Source organism: Phalacrocorax aristotelis, chromosome 2 (genome assembly GCF_949628215.1).
Source record: "Phalacrocorax aristotelis chromosome 2, bGulAri2.1, whole genome shotgun sequence".
NCBI classification, from domain to species: Eukaryota; Metazoa; Chordata; class Aves; order Suliformes; family Phalacrocoracidae; genus Phalacrocorax; species Phalacrocorax aristotelis.
In genome coordinates this window covers 50881420-50901744 of record NC_134277.1, presented here as the reverse complement: position 1 = coordinate 50901744, position 20325 = coordinate 50881420, and the positions used below count along the sequence as shown (strand labels likewise).

The window sequence follows — 20325 nt, the reverse complement described above, 5'->3', positions numbered from 1 at the left end:
ATAGCTGATGACTTCTTTGACCCAAAATAACGCAGTGGGAACAAACTGTTTGATTGACATGTAACTAAATTCTAACTGTGGTTAGGACTCAAAGGAAATATCGGTAGGATATAAAGTACTGGTTACAGTTAAGTTTGGTAGATACTTTAATGATGATAAATTTTTGTTTGTATCTTTTCCAAGTTGTAATGATGTGGTCTGAAATTGTCCGTGTTGTATTTGTGTATAATTGTAGGGTTTTATCACTTATGGTTTGGAGGAGGCAAGAGGAAAGTAGTAGTTGGGGAAAGTTTAATAAAACAAGAAGGATATCAGAAGTTTCTCTTCCTTTGTCTTTAAAAATAAATTCTTTCCCACCTTATCAAGAGCCAAGATACGTTAATTTGCATGTGATAAAGACTTTCAGAGTTTGACAGCTGCAGCCTGCAGATTTGTGTCTTTAATGAGTGTGATCCAATCATACACCTGCAGGAAGGTAGAGGCAGAGAAGGGGCCCTCTGAGAAGAGGGTATGAGCAAGACAGCCAGGCATGGGGTACTAGCAAAGTGGCAAAATAAAGAAGAAACATTAAGGAACAAGATGGGAGTTAACAAAATAACCTTCAGCTGTTGAGATAATACTTCTTTCAGAGTAAGGAGGTTCTAGATGGAGTGGTCTTCTACTTTAAGCAAATATCTGTATGCTCTAGAACAAGTCCTCTTACATACTAGCCTATTGCATGACAGCAGCTCTGTTTTCAGTGTAACTTATGAAGAGGACTATGTGGGTTTTAGTTTCAGTCTGGAAGATCATTATCAACAGTGATTAATAAGCAGCCCGCTTTTTAAGCGCATGCTCTGTATTTTGCCTGTTTGGTTTTTTTGTTGGAATGTTTCATTTGGCTACACTAGCATTCATTTGCTGTAGACTTCAATGTATTTATTATAGTAAACAAGTAAATAGCTTTCTGAGGCTTTTAATCATTAACTGATAAGGTATTAATGTTAATTTTATTGCTTTCTAGGGTTATGATAATTCAGAGAGCAGTGTTCGTAAGGCATGTGTTTTCTGCCTTGTAGCCATTCATGCAGTAATTGGTGATGAACTAAAACCACATCTCAGTCAACTCACTGGCAGTAAAGTAAGTAAAAGATAACATTTAAAGAAATCTGGGTTCATAATTGCATGTATGCATTTGCATTTTGGCTGCGATTGCCAGAAAGTTACATAAAAGTATATACTTGAATGAGAGTATCAGGGATACTGAAACTCTCCGAGGATTAATATAACTTTGTCATAAATGTTCAAAACTGAAAATCCATAGCTCTTCATTTATGCAAGTGTACGAACTTCAGCATTAAGATAAATACTAAATTATGTTTCTTAGTGCTGTTTAATGGGTGTGGTTACTGGTTGTATCCCATGTAGTAGTGATAATTGCTGTACTCAGCATGGCTTTTCCTATCAGTATTCGTTGTCTTGTTTTTCATGCAAGTTCTGACTGGAGAGCAATAAATGTAATATGTAGCTGTTACATACCGCAGTTTTATTTTCCTCCTTGTTATTTTGCTTTCCTCAGTCCTTTCAGTACCTCTAATTTGAAATAATAGTAATCAGTCTGTGGTCCTTTTTGATTCAGGATATTTATGATTTTACTGACATCTCTTACATACAGTTTTTTGCATGCAAACAGCTGTATGCTAATTGTGAATCTCTTCATGCTTGGGAATAAAACAGGACAATTGATTTTGTGTATCTTTGAATAAGACAGTTATATCTTAAAAATACTCTCTGGCAGTGATTTTGTTGAATGTGATTCTAGGCAGTATTGAAAGCTTTAGTAAGTACCAGCATCAACACTTCTTAACTACTAGAGGCTTAAAACATCAACATTAACTTAAAAGGAAAAAAAAAACCTGCCTTATTTAGAACAGCATTGCAATTTGAGGAAAATATTCCATCTATCTTAATCTAGCTGCCTTAGATCGTTCTCTTCTTTACATCCTTTAAAGAAACTTGAGCAGTTTCTTTGTGACAAATTTTGCCCTGTTAGATGTTTTCATTGGCAAGTGTGTTACCTTTGAATCAGCTGTGTAAAAACATTTTTGCTTGTGGGGAAAAGAAGATGATTTAACGTCTCATTTTTATACCATTCCTGTAGTCTGTACAGTTTGCAAATACTAATTAAATGTGAATTTCTGGCTTGTATTTGCAGATGAAATTATTGAACCTTTACATAAAACGTGCACAGACAGGCTCTGGACCAGGCGACACAACAGCAGATATGTCTGGACAAAGCTAATGAAGCTGACAAGAGTTAACCAGGTCTCCTAAAGCAAGGGCAAGGCCCTCTTCAGTGAAAGGAAAATTCTTACATACAACTTTTGGAACTTTTTCTTTTTTTTTTTTTCCCTTTCTTTTTCGTTTTTTTTTTCCTTTAACCAGTGGCTGTCCTCAGCCTGCATGTGACTGTTGCAATAGAATTATTCCAAATCCAAGAAAAACCAGTATTAACATCAGTTGATCAAAGCAGAATAAAATTCTAAAATCTAATCCATCAGTTATCCTGTTCACAATCCTCCGTGTCTTCCCATTAACTTTTGCCAGTGTTATTGTATTAAAAATTTTTTTAATGCTAATTAAAAATTATACTTTAAGCTTCAGAAGTTAAAATATAAATTCTGTTGCTTTTATTCAGCTGCAGATAACATTACTTTTTTATTGCTATTTTGTTTGAGTATCATGTCCTTTGCTAGAAACAAGAAGTGATGTGAACCAAGGCTGAACTAGTCTGAACTGCAGTGAGACTCGTTCACTGTGTTGGTGGTTCATCATCTTATTTACAGCTTGTTTGGGATATTCTGGAGATTGAGAAATATGCCTATAAAAAAAAGCTGGATCGATCCAGTTCTGTAAAAGTGATATTGTTCATTGGTTGTATGTTTGTTGCATAAATAAGAATTCAGTGTGCGCAGCAGGGGACTGGTACAACCAGTACCTCTTAATGTGGAAGACAGCCCTTTCAGGGTAGCATTGCCGACCTGGTGATAGTGTGGCAGTCTGCTTTTTAGCAGCAGAGTTAATGGTCACTTGATGGACGTGAACCATCCTTGTCACCTTTCGTTCTTCAAGCAGGATGCTTCAGAATGGAGTGCTCTGCCCAAGCATGCTCAGTATGTATTTATCTTTATCACTAGAATGTTTCCTCTCAACCTAATTGCTGGAACAAGTAGTCTTGTATTGTAACTCACATGGGATTTTATGACAACAGTGCAGAGAACTATTTATTCGTTACCTTCCTAAAAGCACCAAGGTTTTCTGCACTGAATTTAAATGGGGGGGGGTGGGGGGGGGTGGGAGGGAGAATAGTCACAAATGCTATGGATCTTGCCACCTTTTAATTTAAAAAAAAATATATATTTTGGATGAGATGGGAAAGCTGCACCAAATTATTTGCATGGTTTTCTTGAATAGCATCCTCAAGACCCATCTGATTTAAGGTGTGGAATTGTTTCCAGGGTTTGTTTTTCCATTTCTGAAAAAGAGTTAGTTTATTGTGAATAATGGTTCTTTGTATTTATGAACTTGATAATGGAAAGAGAACAAAGATCAAGTAAATGTGTCCCTAAATGTTGTCTTTTTTCTTTCTTTTTTTCTTTTTCCTTTTTTCTTTCTTTATTTTTTTTTGGTCTTGGATATAAGCAGCAAGCTAATTAACTGAGAACTGGGATGAAACAGTGCTCTTCCCAGGAATGGTGGAACTTGTTTTTTCCTGACTTTTTTCCCCTTTGACTGTGATATTGTCTAGTTGTAGGAAGTGTATCCTGATGAGAGAGAAAATAGCAGTACCAAGGATGATGATCTATGCGAGGCTAAAATTCTCTCTACCTCTTCAGAATGACTAATTTTTGACTGAGCTGCTGCATATAGCACCCAGTGGAAGAACTATCTACAGAAAATATTTTTTTCCCCAAATTATCACTTAACATGTGTTTAAAACTGTTCTGAAACATTGCAGCCAAATATCATAAGAAACTACTTATACACTTTACTTGCTAGGAACCCTGAAAAGCAAAACTGAATAAAATTTTTCAGATGCTTGTAGTTACAAGAAAGGTTGTTTTCACTTCAGCTGGAAGTGAATACAATAGAAAGAGCTAAGGTGTGGTTGTTAAAGAAGCAACACCGTTGCAGAGATTTATTTGGAGGAAAAGTTGTAGAAATATATGTAAAGACTTAAAACCAAGACTGTCATAACTCATCTCTCGCCCTTTTTAGCAGCTACATCAAGAAAATAGTATCTCCTCTTTCTTTCCTTTGTTATGTGTAACATCCTTGTTGTTTTCTACTGTTTAATTACATTGTGTATTTATAGTTCTATGCTTACCATTGTGCATATACTGGCAATAAAATGTACATAACATTACTTAAAAAAATAGCAATGTATACATTCTGGTTTTCTGTTTTATTTTATCACATGCTATAAGAAAAATTATAAATGTGATTGATACAATATTGGTTAAGAAAAATTTATCTTCATGTTTTGTGTGTCTAAATGATCTTTCTTTATATACCCTTGTTACTAAATCTGACCTGACATTTGAGAACATGCTGTGAGTATAGGTATGCCAAACCAAAATGGTTTTGGGAAATTGAATAGAATGTTTATGAACACACGGTTTCCTTCATCTGGGCAGGTTTCTTGTTTACTATTTCATTTATTTGTACATTATACATTTCTTGCCTTTTTTTAATATTTCAAGAATATTTTTCAGTCTACAATCTTGTAGTTTACATTTTGATGATATGAAAGATCACTTAAAAAAAATGTACAGATTCTAAGCTTAATAGTCCCATATGTTATTCCTGCTTTTTCTACAGGTAGTATTTATTTTCAGAGGATCATTGCAGGATGACTGCTGTTTGTTATCTTTTTGAAGATGCTAGTTCCCACTGAAAAAAGAAGTTATTGAAACTTACAGTATATATTCTGGATGAACCTAATTTTTTTGTGTGTTAAGAAAAGTTGATAAGAAATGCTTTTATCCCCTTACATGACTGAGAAATTTTGTTCCAGGTAGAGGGCGAGGAAGACATTTACACAAAGTTTGTCCCTCAGTTTTGCTTCTAAGTCACCTTTAAATGTTCTAAGTGTGGATATCCCATGTATTAAAAATCTAAATGCAATATATTTAAATGCATATTTTACTTATGGTATGACTAGTTCTGTCTCCAACAAAGATGTAACAGCTGTAGTGGATAGAATCTGTCTAAATCAAAAACATTACACGGAGCCATCAGAATGTAGTCATTGGCAACAAAGTTATTTCCACTGCAGCCACCTACCAGATTCACTGCATTGCTTTTTGCCTTCATTTCCTATATGATAAATAGACATTAGCTCAGTTACGTTCAAGCGGTGATTAGTCATGCCTTATATTCCTGCTTGAGGTGGTTTCTCTAATGGATTAGCATGAAGATCTGGGAAAAATTAGGACATTTGTAAGTTGCTGTTCTTTCAGAAAGGGTTTCTTCATGTTCTTTCTGATATTCTCTAAAGGTAGGTCATTGCAATCATTTGAATACGGAAATGTAACTCTTAAAGGTTGGGTTTGGGCTTTAGAAAAAAAAGAAGAAAAAAGAAAGGAGGCTACTTGCAGAGTCAGGATAGGAAACACATGTGTTGGATGTCTCAGACTTGGGTGCCATTTGCTTTAAAGAATTTTGAGTAACACAATATGCTTAGCTGAAGTCTTAGCGAGGAAGTTGGGATAGTGAATGTAAATTGAAAGAAGAGCTGATCGTGTAAATTTTCCTGAGTTGGGTGGCCTCTATGTTTTGAAGATAAAGGTTGGAACGGATTAAGTTGTGCTTATTATTTCCAGTCTGAGTCCCAGAGCAAAAAGAACAAACATTTGTATCCTGAAACACTTACGTGTTCTTAGTAGTTTCGCTGAATGCTTAAATGTTTGAGTAAATTCACAAACATACCCATGTAAAAAGCCTGTTGAGAATGCAGGCCTGAGGTGCTCACAGTTTAATTTTCAGCAAAAGAATTCAAATTCTGAATATGATGTTGTCCCTTGGAAAACAACCATAAAAGAGAAAATAATCTTGAAGACTAAATCTGTTGAATTATGCTACAGTTACTCCCAGTGATAGGCTAGTGAGAAGGGTTCCCCTGGTTGTGGTAACTTCCACTGCGCCAGGCTGGGACTTGGCAAATACGAACATAGATTGCAACAAGCATCAATATGATGGCAATAAATGGGCAGTCTGGGAACTGGAGGATTATCTGGAGAAACAAAATCGATGTTTTCTCCCAATTAAAACAGTAAACTCATCAGTTTTGCAGTTGCAGTCTCTTTCCAGGTAAGGTGAAAGTCAATATTCATATTGCATTCTCTGAATAAAACTTGCATTTTCCCCCCTACATTTTGTAATTATGTCTTCCAACTCTTTAAAAGCACATACTTCAAATACTTGCTTCGTATATTAGAAATACTCTCTTACACAGGTTAAAATTTTTCTTTCTTTTTTGTTAAAACACAGGTGATTTTCAGTAAAGTGGGAAGTTTGAGAAACTGCTGGTCTGGCACATGGAAAAAAATCAAACTTTATTTACTGGTTTTTTTCTAACTTGTGTACTTGTTTGTATGTCTTAAGACCCATGCAGCTTGCATTATCCCAGTTAAAGAAGTTTCTTCATTTGCTGATAGGATTTTAGGATAATAAGTGCATTTACTGAGAAGTTCCCTACTGAGGAAAGTTTGGTTATAGGCAATTTCTGCTGGGACAGAATCGCAACTGTTTGTAAATTGCTGTTTAACTCTTGGAAGCTTTGGAATGGTATTCTGCAAGCAGTTTTGAATACCATATGATTTCTTTCAAGCATAAAAATTCTGTTAACTCTTGATGTATTTTAGGTAGATGTAAGTGATCCTAATGAAGCATGTTTTGAGGGAGTAAGATTGGAAAAAAATTATGGATAGCGAAACGTGGAAAATACCTTTCTTCAGTAGAAAAAGCAACATACCTGTTTGATACCCAGACTTGGTACCATTGGCAGTAGGTAGGAAGGAAACTCAACTTTCTCTTGGGCATCACAATTCTACAGGTTTTCTGTTTTAGTGTGCTACTGTCCACCAATGCAAATCTTTGGACCTCTACAAACTCATACCGGAGTCAGTTCTGTTAACTCTATGTCAGGCTAGATTCAAAGGTGGTGCCTGTCTGCCCGAGGAAGATTTATACCAGTAAAACCAAACATGTATATTTAAGTTGGGCACTAGGCAGACTTCCAAAAGTCAGCTAGACTGGTCAGTTATTCCCTCATCATCTACTCATCTCTGCCCGTGGCAGATCCAACAGCATACCTCGTGGGAGCTCCCTTCATCTATTCCAGGCCAGTCACGTTGGGCAACAATCTCGGACTGGTCCCCCAGCAGCACCCCAGGCTCAGAAACTTCTGCCAGAGATGCTGGCAAACGTGAACATCTCTCCTGGGCTTTTGAGGGTCTGCCTTTACTGGGGGGAGATGGGGGGAGGGGAAAAAAAAACACCAAACCATTTCTTAGCACAGTTTGTTTAGCCTGAGCTCATGTAGCTCATGTTAAAATATGAGGGAAGACAAGGAAACTGATTTCAACTTGGTTCTAACAGCTGAAGGGCAAGCCTTCAGCTAATTGCAGATTAGGCTCTTTTAATTGATCTACCTGCTAATGTGAAATAATACATTGTGTACCATTACAGTTACATTTCAAGTGCAAAAAGCCTCTAATCTGGTAAAATAGTAATTTCTGGCCTGTTACTTTCTTGCCCTTTCAGCACAACATAAATTGAGGTGGATGGAACACTTTTGCACCATACTAAATATCATTATAGACAGTTGCATTTTATGTAGAGAAATGCTGTTTGATACGGGTTTTGATCTTTCAGATTACAGCTGTGGCCATGTTGGCCAACTAATGGAACTATTTTACCCAGATGAAATGACCTGTTTTCCCTAAGGAGTTTTCACGCGTCACTATTTAGATGGCCTGTATTGGCTTAGGAAGATAAATCTTAATTGGATATTACTTGATTGTTGTTTGTTCATAAATTGTCAGAGGAAACTTTTTCAAACTTAAAAGCAACTGCTGGTACCATCAGAGGCTGCCCTTTTCTCAGAAGTCTGTTAATGAGCCATTGCTTCTTGAACCATGCAAGAAGGGAGATTTTTGCCCTGTTAGGAAGTGGAAAATAACAGGGTTGTTACAGAACATGAGGAGAGAGACATGGTATATATCCTTAATTTAACCCCCTGTAAGGTGTAGCTCTTGTTCTTAAAAACCTTAAAAATGCCATATGGTTTGTAATGTTTTTAGGACGGGGATTTTCTTGGAATACAGACTGTCTTGCTTTCTGCATGGCGAATTAAGAGGAAAACACTGATATTTGAGGATTTTGTCCTCAAAGCCAAGACAGCAAGGTGCTAGAAAATGTTAGACCTGGCAGAGTTCCAAAGCTGCCTCAGAGCCTTGGGGAAAAGGGACTTTGTCAATTAGGAATGAGAAGGAGCTGAGCTGCCTTTTCTGTGTCAGAACGGGCAGGAAGCCTACGCTGCTGCAGCAGTCTGCCAGTCCAGATGCTGGTTTTGATTTTTTTTTTTTTTTTGACTACCAAGTAAGCACACAGCAAGCACAGAATAGCAGGGTAACAAACACTTGAACTTGTCCACCTTTACAGACTTCTGAATCTTCTACAAAAAGACCTGACTGTCCTTTGGCACAGCCCCAAAACCCTGCTAACTTAAGTTTTGATTTGGGTGTGATGTGATGGGTTAAATCGAATTTTTCTCTGGGCAATGTTGGTGTCTAAATCTGTTTATGCCTACCAATGATCTCCACATGACAGGCTCCTTTGCAGGCCTTAAAGTCTTCCTAAAAGGCAGCAGAAGAAACAGAAGAAAGCAAAGGTAGTACTTACCATGTCTTTATCTCATCAGATGTAAAGTCAGTAAGGTGTTTACTCCTCAGTTCATACCTCAGCATCTTAATCACATCCTCTTAGATTCAGAAGTAGGGTTATGTGAGGAATATGACTATGGAGGAATAAACTGCAGAGCAGGAACACCCTGCACTGGAGACTTTCAGACTTTTTTTTTAGAAGTCCTTTCCCATGAGGAAAGGAACATACCCTGCTTTCTTCAGAAAAAGCCAAACTTTTTTTTGGTGAACTGACACTTGAGGCATTGGAAGCAATCCATATTTTTCCTTTACCTATGAAGTTATTTCTGAGTGCCTCATATCAAGGAGATACTGAAGCAAGTCCAAGCACAGGGTCTGCTACGTATCTAATGTATCTCATCAAAGTGATCAGAAGGAGCTGTTGAAGTATTTAGTGTGCTCAGTTGCACGTGCTGTTCTGGGAAGGTACCCCGTGACGTGTTGCCTTGTCCTGTCCTCTTAGTGTCCTAAGATTTCTACTGAAATTTAGGAGGTCTACCAAAAATACTCTCTCTGTTTTTTCCCATTGCCCCTTCCTTTCTTTTTGGCAGCCCTGCTTCTCGAGAGTTGTTCTGTGTCGCAGAGGAAGGACTGATAAATGCAGCAGTCCTTGCAGTGCTTCAGCATTAAGCAGGCAGAGATTAGGATGTCTAAAACCATCTGACAATCCACAGTAAAGGTGGCAGGTGGACATGGAGAATATGCGGGCATTGCTGCTTATCCTTTAGTGCGCTAAACAGACACAGCGCTTCGCTGTTCGCAGACTGTCACCAGCGATCGCGTACTTCTTGCCCCCTTCACACACAGCAATAGGACTGAGCTGGGCCAACTCTTAACACATCAGATGTGTGGTGAGAACTGCAAGTCTGTGCAGTGATGGATCACATGCAGGAGTTTTTCTTCCTTCTGATTGTTACCTGTCATTGTTAAAGTTCACTTATAGTAGTGGCAATGAATATAGTCCAGTACCAGTGTTTGTAGGAGACACAGAAGGGTTATGTATTCAGAAGTGCATATGAGGAAGGGCAAGAAATATGTTCCAGCACCTTTCACATACATGTATGGTGGATTCACAGCCCATCCAAGCAGGGAGTGTCATCTAGATGTCAAAACCTCAGTGTTACGTAATGATTATGGGGAACAGGGTCACCGATGTCTGGTTTGACAGGTGTTTTCATTCCAAAGTTACCCTGCATTTGGCAGCAACTTTTACACGGCCAGAAAGCATCCAAAGACCAAACAGGGTGCATCAAAATAGCACTACTTGCTCCTCTAGACTCTGTTTTGGGGCTGAAGGGTGTAGGGATTGCTCCTGCATACATAGAAACCTGTCTTCTAATTTTAAACTGACCTAGCATTTTAAGCACAACTAAAAATCATCCCTGGATGGCAAAAACTTCCTTCAAATATTTTTTCAGAATGTATGCTGAATTTACAATGTCTTACATGGCACCTGATTGAGTTTTTCTGTGTGGTGTTCGTAGAGTAATTTTTACTTGCCACAAAGATGACATTCTGTGTATATAACCAGTTATAATACCAATATTTAATGTCATTTGCTGTAGTTCTCAGAAGGGCAATCGGAAAATGAAGTGAGGAGTCTGATCACTATAAAAAAGATGAGCAAATTGAATGATGCCTTAGGAGACCCCATCATTTTGGATGCTGCTCATGGAAAAATCCAATAATTAAAGTTTTCAGGCACCATATGCTAAAGTACTTAACTTCAGTGCAGATCCACCCATTAGCAAAACATTAGCCTCCCCACCTTAAATTTCAGGTTGGACTTTGCATGCCATACACAAGCCTTAAAGCAAGAGATGTTTTAAATAAATAATGTCTTGTTGTTTGTGTATACAGTGCTCCTTTGCTGAGATCTGTTTTAGTATTTACTGGGCAGATTATAAAGCAAGAAACAAAAATAGCCCCTTAACAATAAACAGTACAAGATAAAAAGCTCACCTTATTTGTCCCCAAACTTGCAAGACCGTGTAACCACATACCTTTATGTCTAGAGGTCAGTCAAGGGCAGCAGGTGTGGGTGTGGGGAATACACAGTGCTTCACACAGCAAAATACCAGAGTTAAATATAATCTGGTAAATTTATACTGATTTTTAAAACTAAGCTTTACTGTACGTGAGGTTTTACCCATTTAGTGTTTGCAACAAGGATCAGTCAAAACACAAGATTGTAAAGAGAAGAAAGAAAACTATTTTTATTAGTGTTTAATTTCAGTTTGAATAATAACATCTTTCCTACATGTTCTGTCTAGTACTTTCCATAAAGGAACTCAAAGCTTCTAAAAGTAGTGCATCAAGGGTCTTGTCAACCTTTGGAAGGAAAAGAGAGGCAAATTTTCCTTTTCCACAGTGCTTTTGTATGGAAGACCACAAGATTTGGTTCTGCTTTGCTTCTCTATTCCATCAGGAACAGTGGTCGCCGTGGGATATGATGGTTTGTAGCGGCAGCTTTTGTGGCCACACTCTCAAGTTCAAAATAGCTCCCCCGGGGTGGTTATTTTCAACAACAGCAAGTTGTCTGTCTTAAGAACAAATCTAGGACTTCTGGTATGTTGTGTCTGTGTTATTTAAAAATAGAAAAATTAATTCTAAAGGGGTTAGTAACAAAGTCTACTCTGCTAAAGATGGAAAAATAGGAGTGCAGTTTTTTAGTATACATATTAGATGTGTGTGCATAAATAAAAATTAGGCTACTGATTAGTCTGGGAATGTCAATTGCTTTTGCTCACAGGTTCTCTCTTGGAATTCACAAAAAAAGATGGATCAAAACTGCAGTGTTCCCATGTGCATTTTGACAAACACCCATCTGTCAAAAGCAACAGGCCACTTTGGGTGGGGGGGAAAGTGCTGGATAATTTAAAGCCACATGAGCTCTGTGGGATTCACGTAAGAGCTGGGAGCCACCCTGTGCTAGGGACTGAAAGCTCTTCAAGTTAGAGGGAATCTGTGGTATTACTCTTTCCATTTAATAGAAATACAAGTCACGGAACAAAACAGATGCCTACCCTCTATGTGGGAAGCTCACGTCAGTCCCAAGGGAAGATCGTGAAAGTGGTTTGAGGGCGGTGTAGTCCTTTTCTTGGGAATAATCAGTGCAAAGGGAAACGGGGCTTCCAAATACAACGCACTGTACGCGTTTAAACACCTTTGCCTAAATATAGGGCTAGAGATGGAGTGATTTTTATTTTACAGCTTGCCAGTAGGTGGAGCAAACTGGATAGCAGGATACATACGCTTTTCCTACAGTCACTGAAATCAAATTAGTTATTTAAAAAGTGAAGCAGTGACCACTAGGACTCATGCAGCCCTTTACATCTGCTAGGAGGGCGCTTTGTAAAAGTATGAGGTTACATACAGACATATAAGTGGAAAAACTCACCTTGAGATGCTCCTCCATCTCTCATCCTTGCTGGAGCAAAGATCAGTCTCTGTACACAAGCAGGTCTGTGTTATGTCAGCCCTCCTTGAGGTACCTTGATGCCTCTTGGAAGAGAATAATCTCTTAGAATCACTAAGCCAGCAATCCCAATCCTTGTCTGCATTTCTGGACAGCGTCACATGTGGGTGTTTTTTTCTCCTCCTGTATTTACAGTTCCTCTTCTATTATTATTATGGCCTTTGCTTTTTGTTTGTGGTGTTTCATGTTGAAAGAGAATGGGAAGTCAAAGGAGAACTGCCTCATGCTATGAAAATATCCAAGCAACAGTGTTGTTTGAAGCTTTTTTGACTGCTGGATATGACTATCACTCTAATAAGTAATTCCTCTTTTTTTTTTTTTTTTTCCAGAACCTTGCTCTTTGATATTCTGATTTTCATATCCTGGGTGTTGTCACAATATTGCAATACCTTTTAAAAGTATCATTTTATGGAATGAATTGTAAGGAACAAGCAGTGTGTGCTTGTGTGCAGGTGGTATTTAAAACAAACAAACCCAGAAACTACTATTTTTTATTAGGCCTTCCTATTTCAAGCAGAATGGGTGCCCTCTGCAGGTAACGATTTTCAGATGAGGTTTTTGGATGTGTGCCCTCTTATTTCTGAGTGTCAAGGTCGTAGTACTGGTCGATCCAGCTATTTCGTGTGTTTTAAAGTCGATATTGCAAACTCAGGCAAGCAAACGGCACTGAGACATGAGTGCACCAAGCAGCTGGTTTGCATCTGAGTATTTTTTCCTGAAGTGTGTGTGTGTGTTGGATGTTGGAATAAGTATTTTCCCTGCAGTCTGACAGTGCTTTCATTGGGTTTTTTAAAAATCTTTTTGAATGGCAAGAAGGTGACTATAAAGTTGTACTGTGTAGTATCCTGCTACTTGAAGTTACAAGTACATACCATAACTTACTGTACATTCTTATTGTACAGAATGAACAGGCAAAAGGAATACAGTCTAAACACTATTGAGAAGGTATCTTGCTCACCTTAAAGAGATTGTTGTATATTCCACCTTTTTTTCGTGTTCTCTTCCAGGTTAAAATGTCCAAGTACTCTGAGCAGACTGTGTAAAGAGGGAGCTGTATGCCTCTCTGAGGCAAAAGTGCTGTGAAATTGCTCTTTCTCTTGGCCCCGTAACACTCAGTTCTGCTCAGCGAGGCTCTGACAGTGTGGAGGGTGGGGAGGAGATCAGCAGGGACGCTGCTGAGGTCTGGGCGACGCTTGGTGTCACATCAGCTGGTACTCAAGCCTTGCAACGGGGCAGCAACTAATGGCACAGCAGTTTTGGGGAGCAGGAGAGTACATGGGGACCAGCCGAGACTTCAGCTACCGGCCTCTTCTGGAGAGAGTGGCACCGGCAAATTTGCTGGCAGCAGCTAAATGTAAAGGTGTGAGAGGAACCCAACTGCGACTTTAATCTGAATGTGTGTATTTGTTTTCTCTTTCCTCTCTCCCATTGCTGCAGTGACCATCTCTTAGCTGAGCACAACGCTTCGTCTCATCCCAAAATGCTTTTCTGGCACAGCCAGCCTGAACATTATCACCATCACCAGTATCCCACCAGTAACAGCAGCTACCTGCGGTAAGAAAAGAATGGGGGTGATTTTTAACAATAATTATAATGCTATAAGACATAAGAATGCAGACTGCGCAGCCTTTGCTAATTCCCAAGTTCTAAGCCTTCAAATCGAGCTGGTGATCTCAGATGCTTTGAGAACAGTCTGAGCAGTACAGTCAACATCGTGGAGATTCAGTTTGTGTTCATTTCTGTGTTGATTTTTTGTTTCTCTTCAAATTACATTCACAGTCTGTAGACAAAACTGTTTATACAAAGTAATGCAGACTTATAAATACCTTGATGTTTCGCATCTGCTTTGATTATCTGCTAAAGCTTAGCTGATCTGCAGGATCAGGACTACAGGCTGCTTGTGCTACCAGTCCAGGCACACCGGCTAAATGCTTTGCGTTGAAATTCTGATGCAATATATAGCTTATTGCATCAGCACATTCCTGTGAGCTATGAACCTACTTTACCTCTTCGTGACTAAAATATTATTTGTGTACAGTATTCAGATTTTTCTTATAATTAAAAAGGACTATGCTTTGACAACAGTTAGGCTCATAGACTCCAGATAGTCTTGATATTGAGTTTCAATTTATAATGTGGTTCACTCTCTGTATTAAACCTCAGCTTATTACTTTTTGGCTAAATACAATGTATGTAAACATGATAACGTTTAACCATCTACCTTGACATGGCTTTTTGTATGTTGGTAGTCTCACACCTATTGCTGTATCGTAACATTATTTCTGCTCTTGTAGAATTGTTGAGTAGCATGTTTTTATTAGAAATGTGTTGAGTTTTAGGTTTAAAAAAAAGCAAAGGAATTGCAGCTATATTTGTGTTCCAAAGTATGAAACTAATGAAATTGCAGTGGAGTTTTATAAAATCAATCCATTTCAATACAAAGGTCAGGGTGATTTGAAATTTAGACTAACACAAGTATGTAGCAAACACAGTGCCGCTTCTACTGACTTGAGCAGTAAACCAGAAACGAAGAACAGGTGCTGGAGTTCCCTCATGCAATCCTGTTTACAAGTGACATGCACGGTTCCCAGTGCAAAAGGAACCAAACAGCAATGGGAAGCGAGGATGCCCACTCACACCTCTGGTCCCCCTTCTTCAGCCTCTTTTCAGCCCAGAGGAGCTCCATCCCCTCCTTGCTTTTCTTAGGGAGTGTTCTCAGCATGGCCTTGTCTGTCTTCGGTTTCCCTGCCCTTATCTAAAAATCTGCCACTCAACTCCCTCTGAAGTTACTCTTCCCACACACTTTTGAGCACCTGCCTTTAGGTTTGGATGGCAGCCCACATCTGTGTTTTCATATTGAAATACAATGTAGGCGGGGGGGGGGGGGGGGGGGGGGGGCGGGGGGCACTTCCAAAAATTCAGGGTTGTGTACAGGAGCTAACAAGATTGGCCCCTGAGGCCAATTGGCGTAAGCAAAAAGGTTACAAACCTATCCTAGTTCAGGCACTAGGCTTCAGCCTGGTCTTAGTGGAGTGCCACACTTCAGCCCCACATCTAGATGTCAGTAAGGCTTATATATAAACAGCAATCAACTTCAGGGGAGGATGCCAGGCAGCGTTAGTGAAGAGCAGGTGGAGAAAGGAGTGTCCCAGGATCCCTTCTCCCACATCCCAGTAAAACGGTACTTAGAACACATCTATGCAGATACATTTGCAAAATCAGGCTTTCCCTGCATGCGCTTCGCACTCTTGTATCAAATCTCCAATTCCAGCTGGAGGGTCTGGTGACGGGTATGCAGAAATGGAATGGCAGGGCCACAGGGAATGCCTTTGCTGATGACTTAAGTTTGTGGATTTGACCTGCTCAGAGGGTTAGAGAAGCAATCTGAGATCTCAAAATGCTTCACTCTGATTTTAGACAATTCCACCAGGCAGGTGGAAAGTTTTGAATGCTTTTCATGCAGGCAAGGCTTTGGGGAGAGACCGGAGGAAAGTAGTATCATTCTGTAAAGCATATGGAGTCTTCTCTGTCTGTAGCCTCTGCTCTCAGCCTTACCAATAAGCAAATATTTACAATTTAGGCACAAATTCTGTAATCTTATCCTCAAAACAGGCTCATGGGCTTAACTTGTGGGACCCTGCATGGGGCTTATATAAAAGTTCAGCAACAAATCATCCTGAAAATTAAATTATGGGAAGACTAACAGAAAAATTAGGATTAAAAACTAAAAAATGCTATGGGAGCAGCTACCATTCATACTACAATATGCAGAATGTCAACTGTAGGCATTAAAAAAAATCACAAGGCTAGTTTAAAAACCTGAAAAGGAGAACAGAAAAAATTTTGTTTTCACGGTTTCTGTTTGTAATTGCTACCTGCCTAAAGCTGTATCTTAACTCTTTCAGCAAAAGTTGAGAACACTGCATCGTAATCACAAAAACCAGACATTTAAGCTGAGTACTTGAGCTGATTTGTGCTGAAGTTACAACTCCATACGTTGGAGTTGGCGAGATCTGGCTGGCAAGTGGTATTTCTGTGCGCTGCTGGTCCTCAGCGGACGATCTGAGAATGGGACTGATCACAGAATCTGCCCCAAAGAAAGCAAATGCATCACAGGCCTGTACTTTAAAAACAACAACAAAAAAACAACCCAAACACACCACAAACCTCTACTAGAAATTAGCTGGGGATATGAATAATGCTGAAGATATGCACTGTAATATTTGTAGTTCAATAGAAAGGCATTTTGTGTCCTAAAAGAGCTAAAGGTAACATCTTCAGAAATGCTAAAGGTCAGTTTGCTTATCACAGACAAGCTTTACCCAACATCTATAGAGTGAACTGTGAGAGGATGGGTCTTACTGTACCCACTCGAGATGCCCACAGCAGTGGCTGGAATTTATGTCAGAAGAAAGCAATTCCCAGTATAAAAATCATCAGTTTATGATCTTGTAACTGCTATGTAGCTATGTTAATGTAAGTACAGTAAGCAGAGAAACCAGTTTTGCTATGCATAAATCAAACTGCATCTGGCTTCTCTGGTCTTGGATCCTGTCTTAATTTATCTCTGTCAGAAGTAGACTGCACTACTTTTACTTTCCCACAAGCCATTGCTTCCTTTTGTATCAGAAAATCAGAAGTGGTTTTTAGTGTTATTTATGCTGCCTTATTTGTATCAAGTCCACTTTAGCTCTACTAATGTCCACATAGGGTAAGGTTTGAGTTTTCAGCTGAAACTCTGTAATTCTACAATGGTAGGAGTTTAAGCTAGCCTTGTAGCCACTAGGTTATATGCTGAATAATGCCTGCTGATTTATTAACTGGACCATAAACATCCCATAACAGTCACTGAAATAAACGAATGCCATCATTTGGATTGTTATCCATCTTCGGAAGTGCTAACAAATAATTCTGTCATAATAATAAATTCATTAATTCAGGATATTGTTGTCGTCTTGTCAGACTTAAAAGAGGTATTTTGCCTGTGGTGATTTCAGTTCTCACTGAAAGCTCTAACTTCGTAGCTAGCGCCTATGCTGGTGACTTGTCCATAAGCATGCCTTTTTTATAAACTTCCCTCTTTTTTTCAGCTTCCTCTTACATGCAGATGAATTGTTCACCTGTCCACAGACAGGCAGAAAACTCTTAAATCAATTACAGCAGCAAAAATACCAGTACCATTTTCTGCAGAAGCTGGCAGTTGAATCTTAACTTACAAATTGCCTTTAAAAAACAAAAATCATGGCCTGTGTGTTCCTCTTCAGCTTTGAGGAGGTCGTATGTACATTTTGAACAACAGATAGTATTTTGTTAATCATTAATGAAGTTGGGGCCTTCCTGACTTGTATCTTTTGAAAAAACTTGTGCAATTTTACTTAAAGCACGTAACGGCATGATGAAAACACATTTTACAGTCTCAACCCTTTTTCTGTCGTTTCTTCACTGGGTGTATCATTTTAATGAAACCTCTCATAAAATTATTTAGCAATCCTCTGAATGACTAACATTTGAGTTGTTTTGAGAACCCTTCTTTACATGAAGCTGTGGGTTACTTACCCTATGAGCATCCACTCACTGGACTAAGTGTTCTATGACCAGAGGGGGCAGGATTAAAATCTAAGCTGCTGGCAGTTCCAGTTCTTCCTTGCATCCCTCCTGGGCTTCTCCAACTGCCAGGCCATTATAATCAGTAAGAATTATTTATTAAAAGCTTAGGTGCATCTTGGATCCCATCCTTGGAGAATATAAAATAATCAATTTTAGTAATAGCATAAAGTCAAGCTACTTCAGTAATTTTTACAAAATGTAAGCTCATATTCCAGAATGACAAAGTTGTTGCTACTGGAATACATCTGGATTTAACTCTGTAGCCTGTTAAGGAGAGAAAAGCAGTCTTAATGCATCTCAAAACCTACAAAATGGTCTTAAGTTGTTGTAAAACAGGCCAAGAAACAAGTCAAAGGCCAGAAGGAAACAAAGGAAATGAATACTAAGCAAAGACAATCCTTTATAGATAGTGCACTTTTCACCTTACCACAGGTGCATGCAGTTTAACCTGAAGCTGGCATTAGCTGTATCTGCTTGATCTGTATCTGTTTACAGGAGCTTCCTTTTAGCAATTGGGTGACAAAAGGGCTCTGACCTGAGAGTATGACCACGTGTCTGGTGTGTCTCCAGTCACTTCTGAGTTTGTCCTGCCTGCTAGTGCACGTGAGCCTTCACATTTGGGCATGCTTTTGTTTTAACAAGCTGGAGACTTTGAGTCCACACAGAATCACAGAATGGCAGGGGTTGGAAGGGACCTCTGGAGGTCATCTTGTCCAACCCTCCTGCTTGATCAGGCACACCTAGAGCAGGGGCACAGGAACGCATCCAGGTGGGTTTTGAATGTCTCCAGGGAAGGAGACTCCACAACCTCCCTGGGCAGCCTGTTCCACTGCTCTGTCACTCTCACAGAAAAGAAGTTTTTCCTCATTTTAGCTAGAACTTCCTGTGTTCCAACTGAACAGAGTCTGGCCCCACTCTCTTGACACTCATCCTTCAGGTATTTGTAAGAATTGATGAGATCCCACTCAGTCTTCTCTTGTCCAGGCTGAACAAACCCAAGTCTCTCAGCCTTTTCTTGTAAGAAAGATGCTCCAGTCCCCTGATCATCATGTAATTCTCCACTGGACCTGCTTGAGCAGTTCCCAGTCCTTCTTAAACTGGGGAGCCCAGAACTGGACACTGCTCCAGATGTGGCCTTACTCAGGCAGGGTAGAGGGGGAAGAAAACCTCTCTTGACCTGCTGGCCACACTCCTTTTAATGCAGCCCAGGGCACTGTTGGCCTTCTTGGCCGCAAGGGTATGTTGCTGGCTCATGGTCACCATGCTGTCCGCCATCACTCCACGGTCCTCCTCAGCAGAGCAGGAAGGGAGCAAATACATTAGGAAGGGTACCAATTAAGCTGCACTAGAACTCTTAAGATTCAGGATATGCACAGTTCCACAAGCAAGTGCTGTTATTCAGGACCTTGGAAAGGACATGGTATGTGAAAATGGACCTGAATCACAGATGGGCAAAACAGGCTACCAACTCCAGCATGCAGAGGTGTTGAGATTTTGATCCTCCCATGAAGTAGTGCATTTACAGCATGTGAAGTAGTATACTAGACATAACACCTAAGTATTTTTCTGCCTTGCATGTACTTTAGCCTTTTTTCTATCACCCCATAGTATTGAAGATTGTTAATTGGTCTTTTAGATTGCAGCTAGGTTTGGGTTCTTTAGGGTAAGCTCCTCTGTTCTTTGGAAAATAAAGGTAGAGGCACAGCAGGCGACGTCAGCCGCTTTCTTTTCCGATACCGTTACTCTCTTCCGAGAATAAGAAGCTGACGTACTGCGGTGTAACTGATTTGCCTTTCGCGAGCCGGGCGGGCTGCAGTGGCCGAGGGCGAGGCGGGGCCGGGCCCGTTCCTCCGCCCAGCCGGCTCTGGGGAGCCTGCGGCCCGTGACACACGCTCCGGCCTCCTTGGCTGCGACCGCCCCGCACCGGGAGGTGCAGCCCCGGAGGCGGGGGAAGGACTCAGCCCTCACGGCCGCCCGCCCCGCGAAGCTGTAACGCGGGGACCTGACGCCGCTTCCTGCCCGCCCTTCGGCTCCGTTTCCGCTTCCGCTCCCAGCATGCCGGGCGGGGGAGGAGGGAGGGCGGAAGGGCGTCGCCGTGGTGCACGACGGGCCTGCCCGCCCTGGGGCGGGGCTCCCGCTGATGTCGCCTGGCGTGAGGCAGTCCCCCGTCATTGGCTGAGCTACCCCCTCAACCTTCACTACGCTTCTCTGATTGGAACCTCGGACGGAGGCCGGCCAATCGGTGGGAAAGGCCGCCCTCCGCCCCGCCCCGGC

At 40.3% G+C, this 20325-nt stretch overlaps 1 protein-coding gene and 1 long non-coding RNA gene across 25 annotated transcripts in view; one reads left to right on the top strand and one right to left on the bottom strand.

Moving 5' to 3' along the window:
• Window positions 1-4518, top strand: part of CLASP2 (cytoplasmic linker associated protein 2) — a 153989-nt gene extending 149471 nt beyond the window's left edge. For all 23 annotated transcript variants that reach the window (XM_075083525.1, XM_075083523.1, XM_075083520.1 and 20 more), the window contains 2 exons: window positions 1004-1120; window positions 2195-4518. In XM_075083525.1, the coding sequence (XP_074939626.1) occupies window positions 1004-1120; window positions 2195-2281 (204 nt within the window). In that variant the 3' untranslated portion in view covers window positions 2282-4518. The remainder of the gene's footprint in view (window positions 1-1003; window positions 1121-2194) is intronic.
• A 6667-nt stretch (window positions 4519-11185) lies between these two features.
• On the bottom strand, window positions 11186-20131 carry LOC142052840 (uncharacterized). 2 transcript variants are annotated; one of them, XR_012659013.1, is made up of 5 exons: window positions 18479-20131; window positions 18001-18178; window positions 13403-13993; window positions 12367-12470; window positions 11186-11545 (listed from the first exon to the last, which is right to left on the bottom strand). It is a non-coding gene; the product is annotated as an uncharacterized LOC142052840 (long non-coding RNA). The 2 variants fall into 2 exon arrangements; XR_012659012.1 differs by lacking the exons at window positions 18001-18178; window positions 18479-20131 and adding an exon at window positions 14271-14354.
• Window positions 20132-20325: the final 194 nt, after the last annotated feature.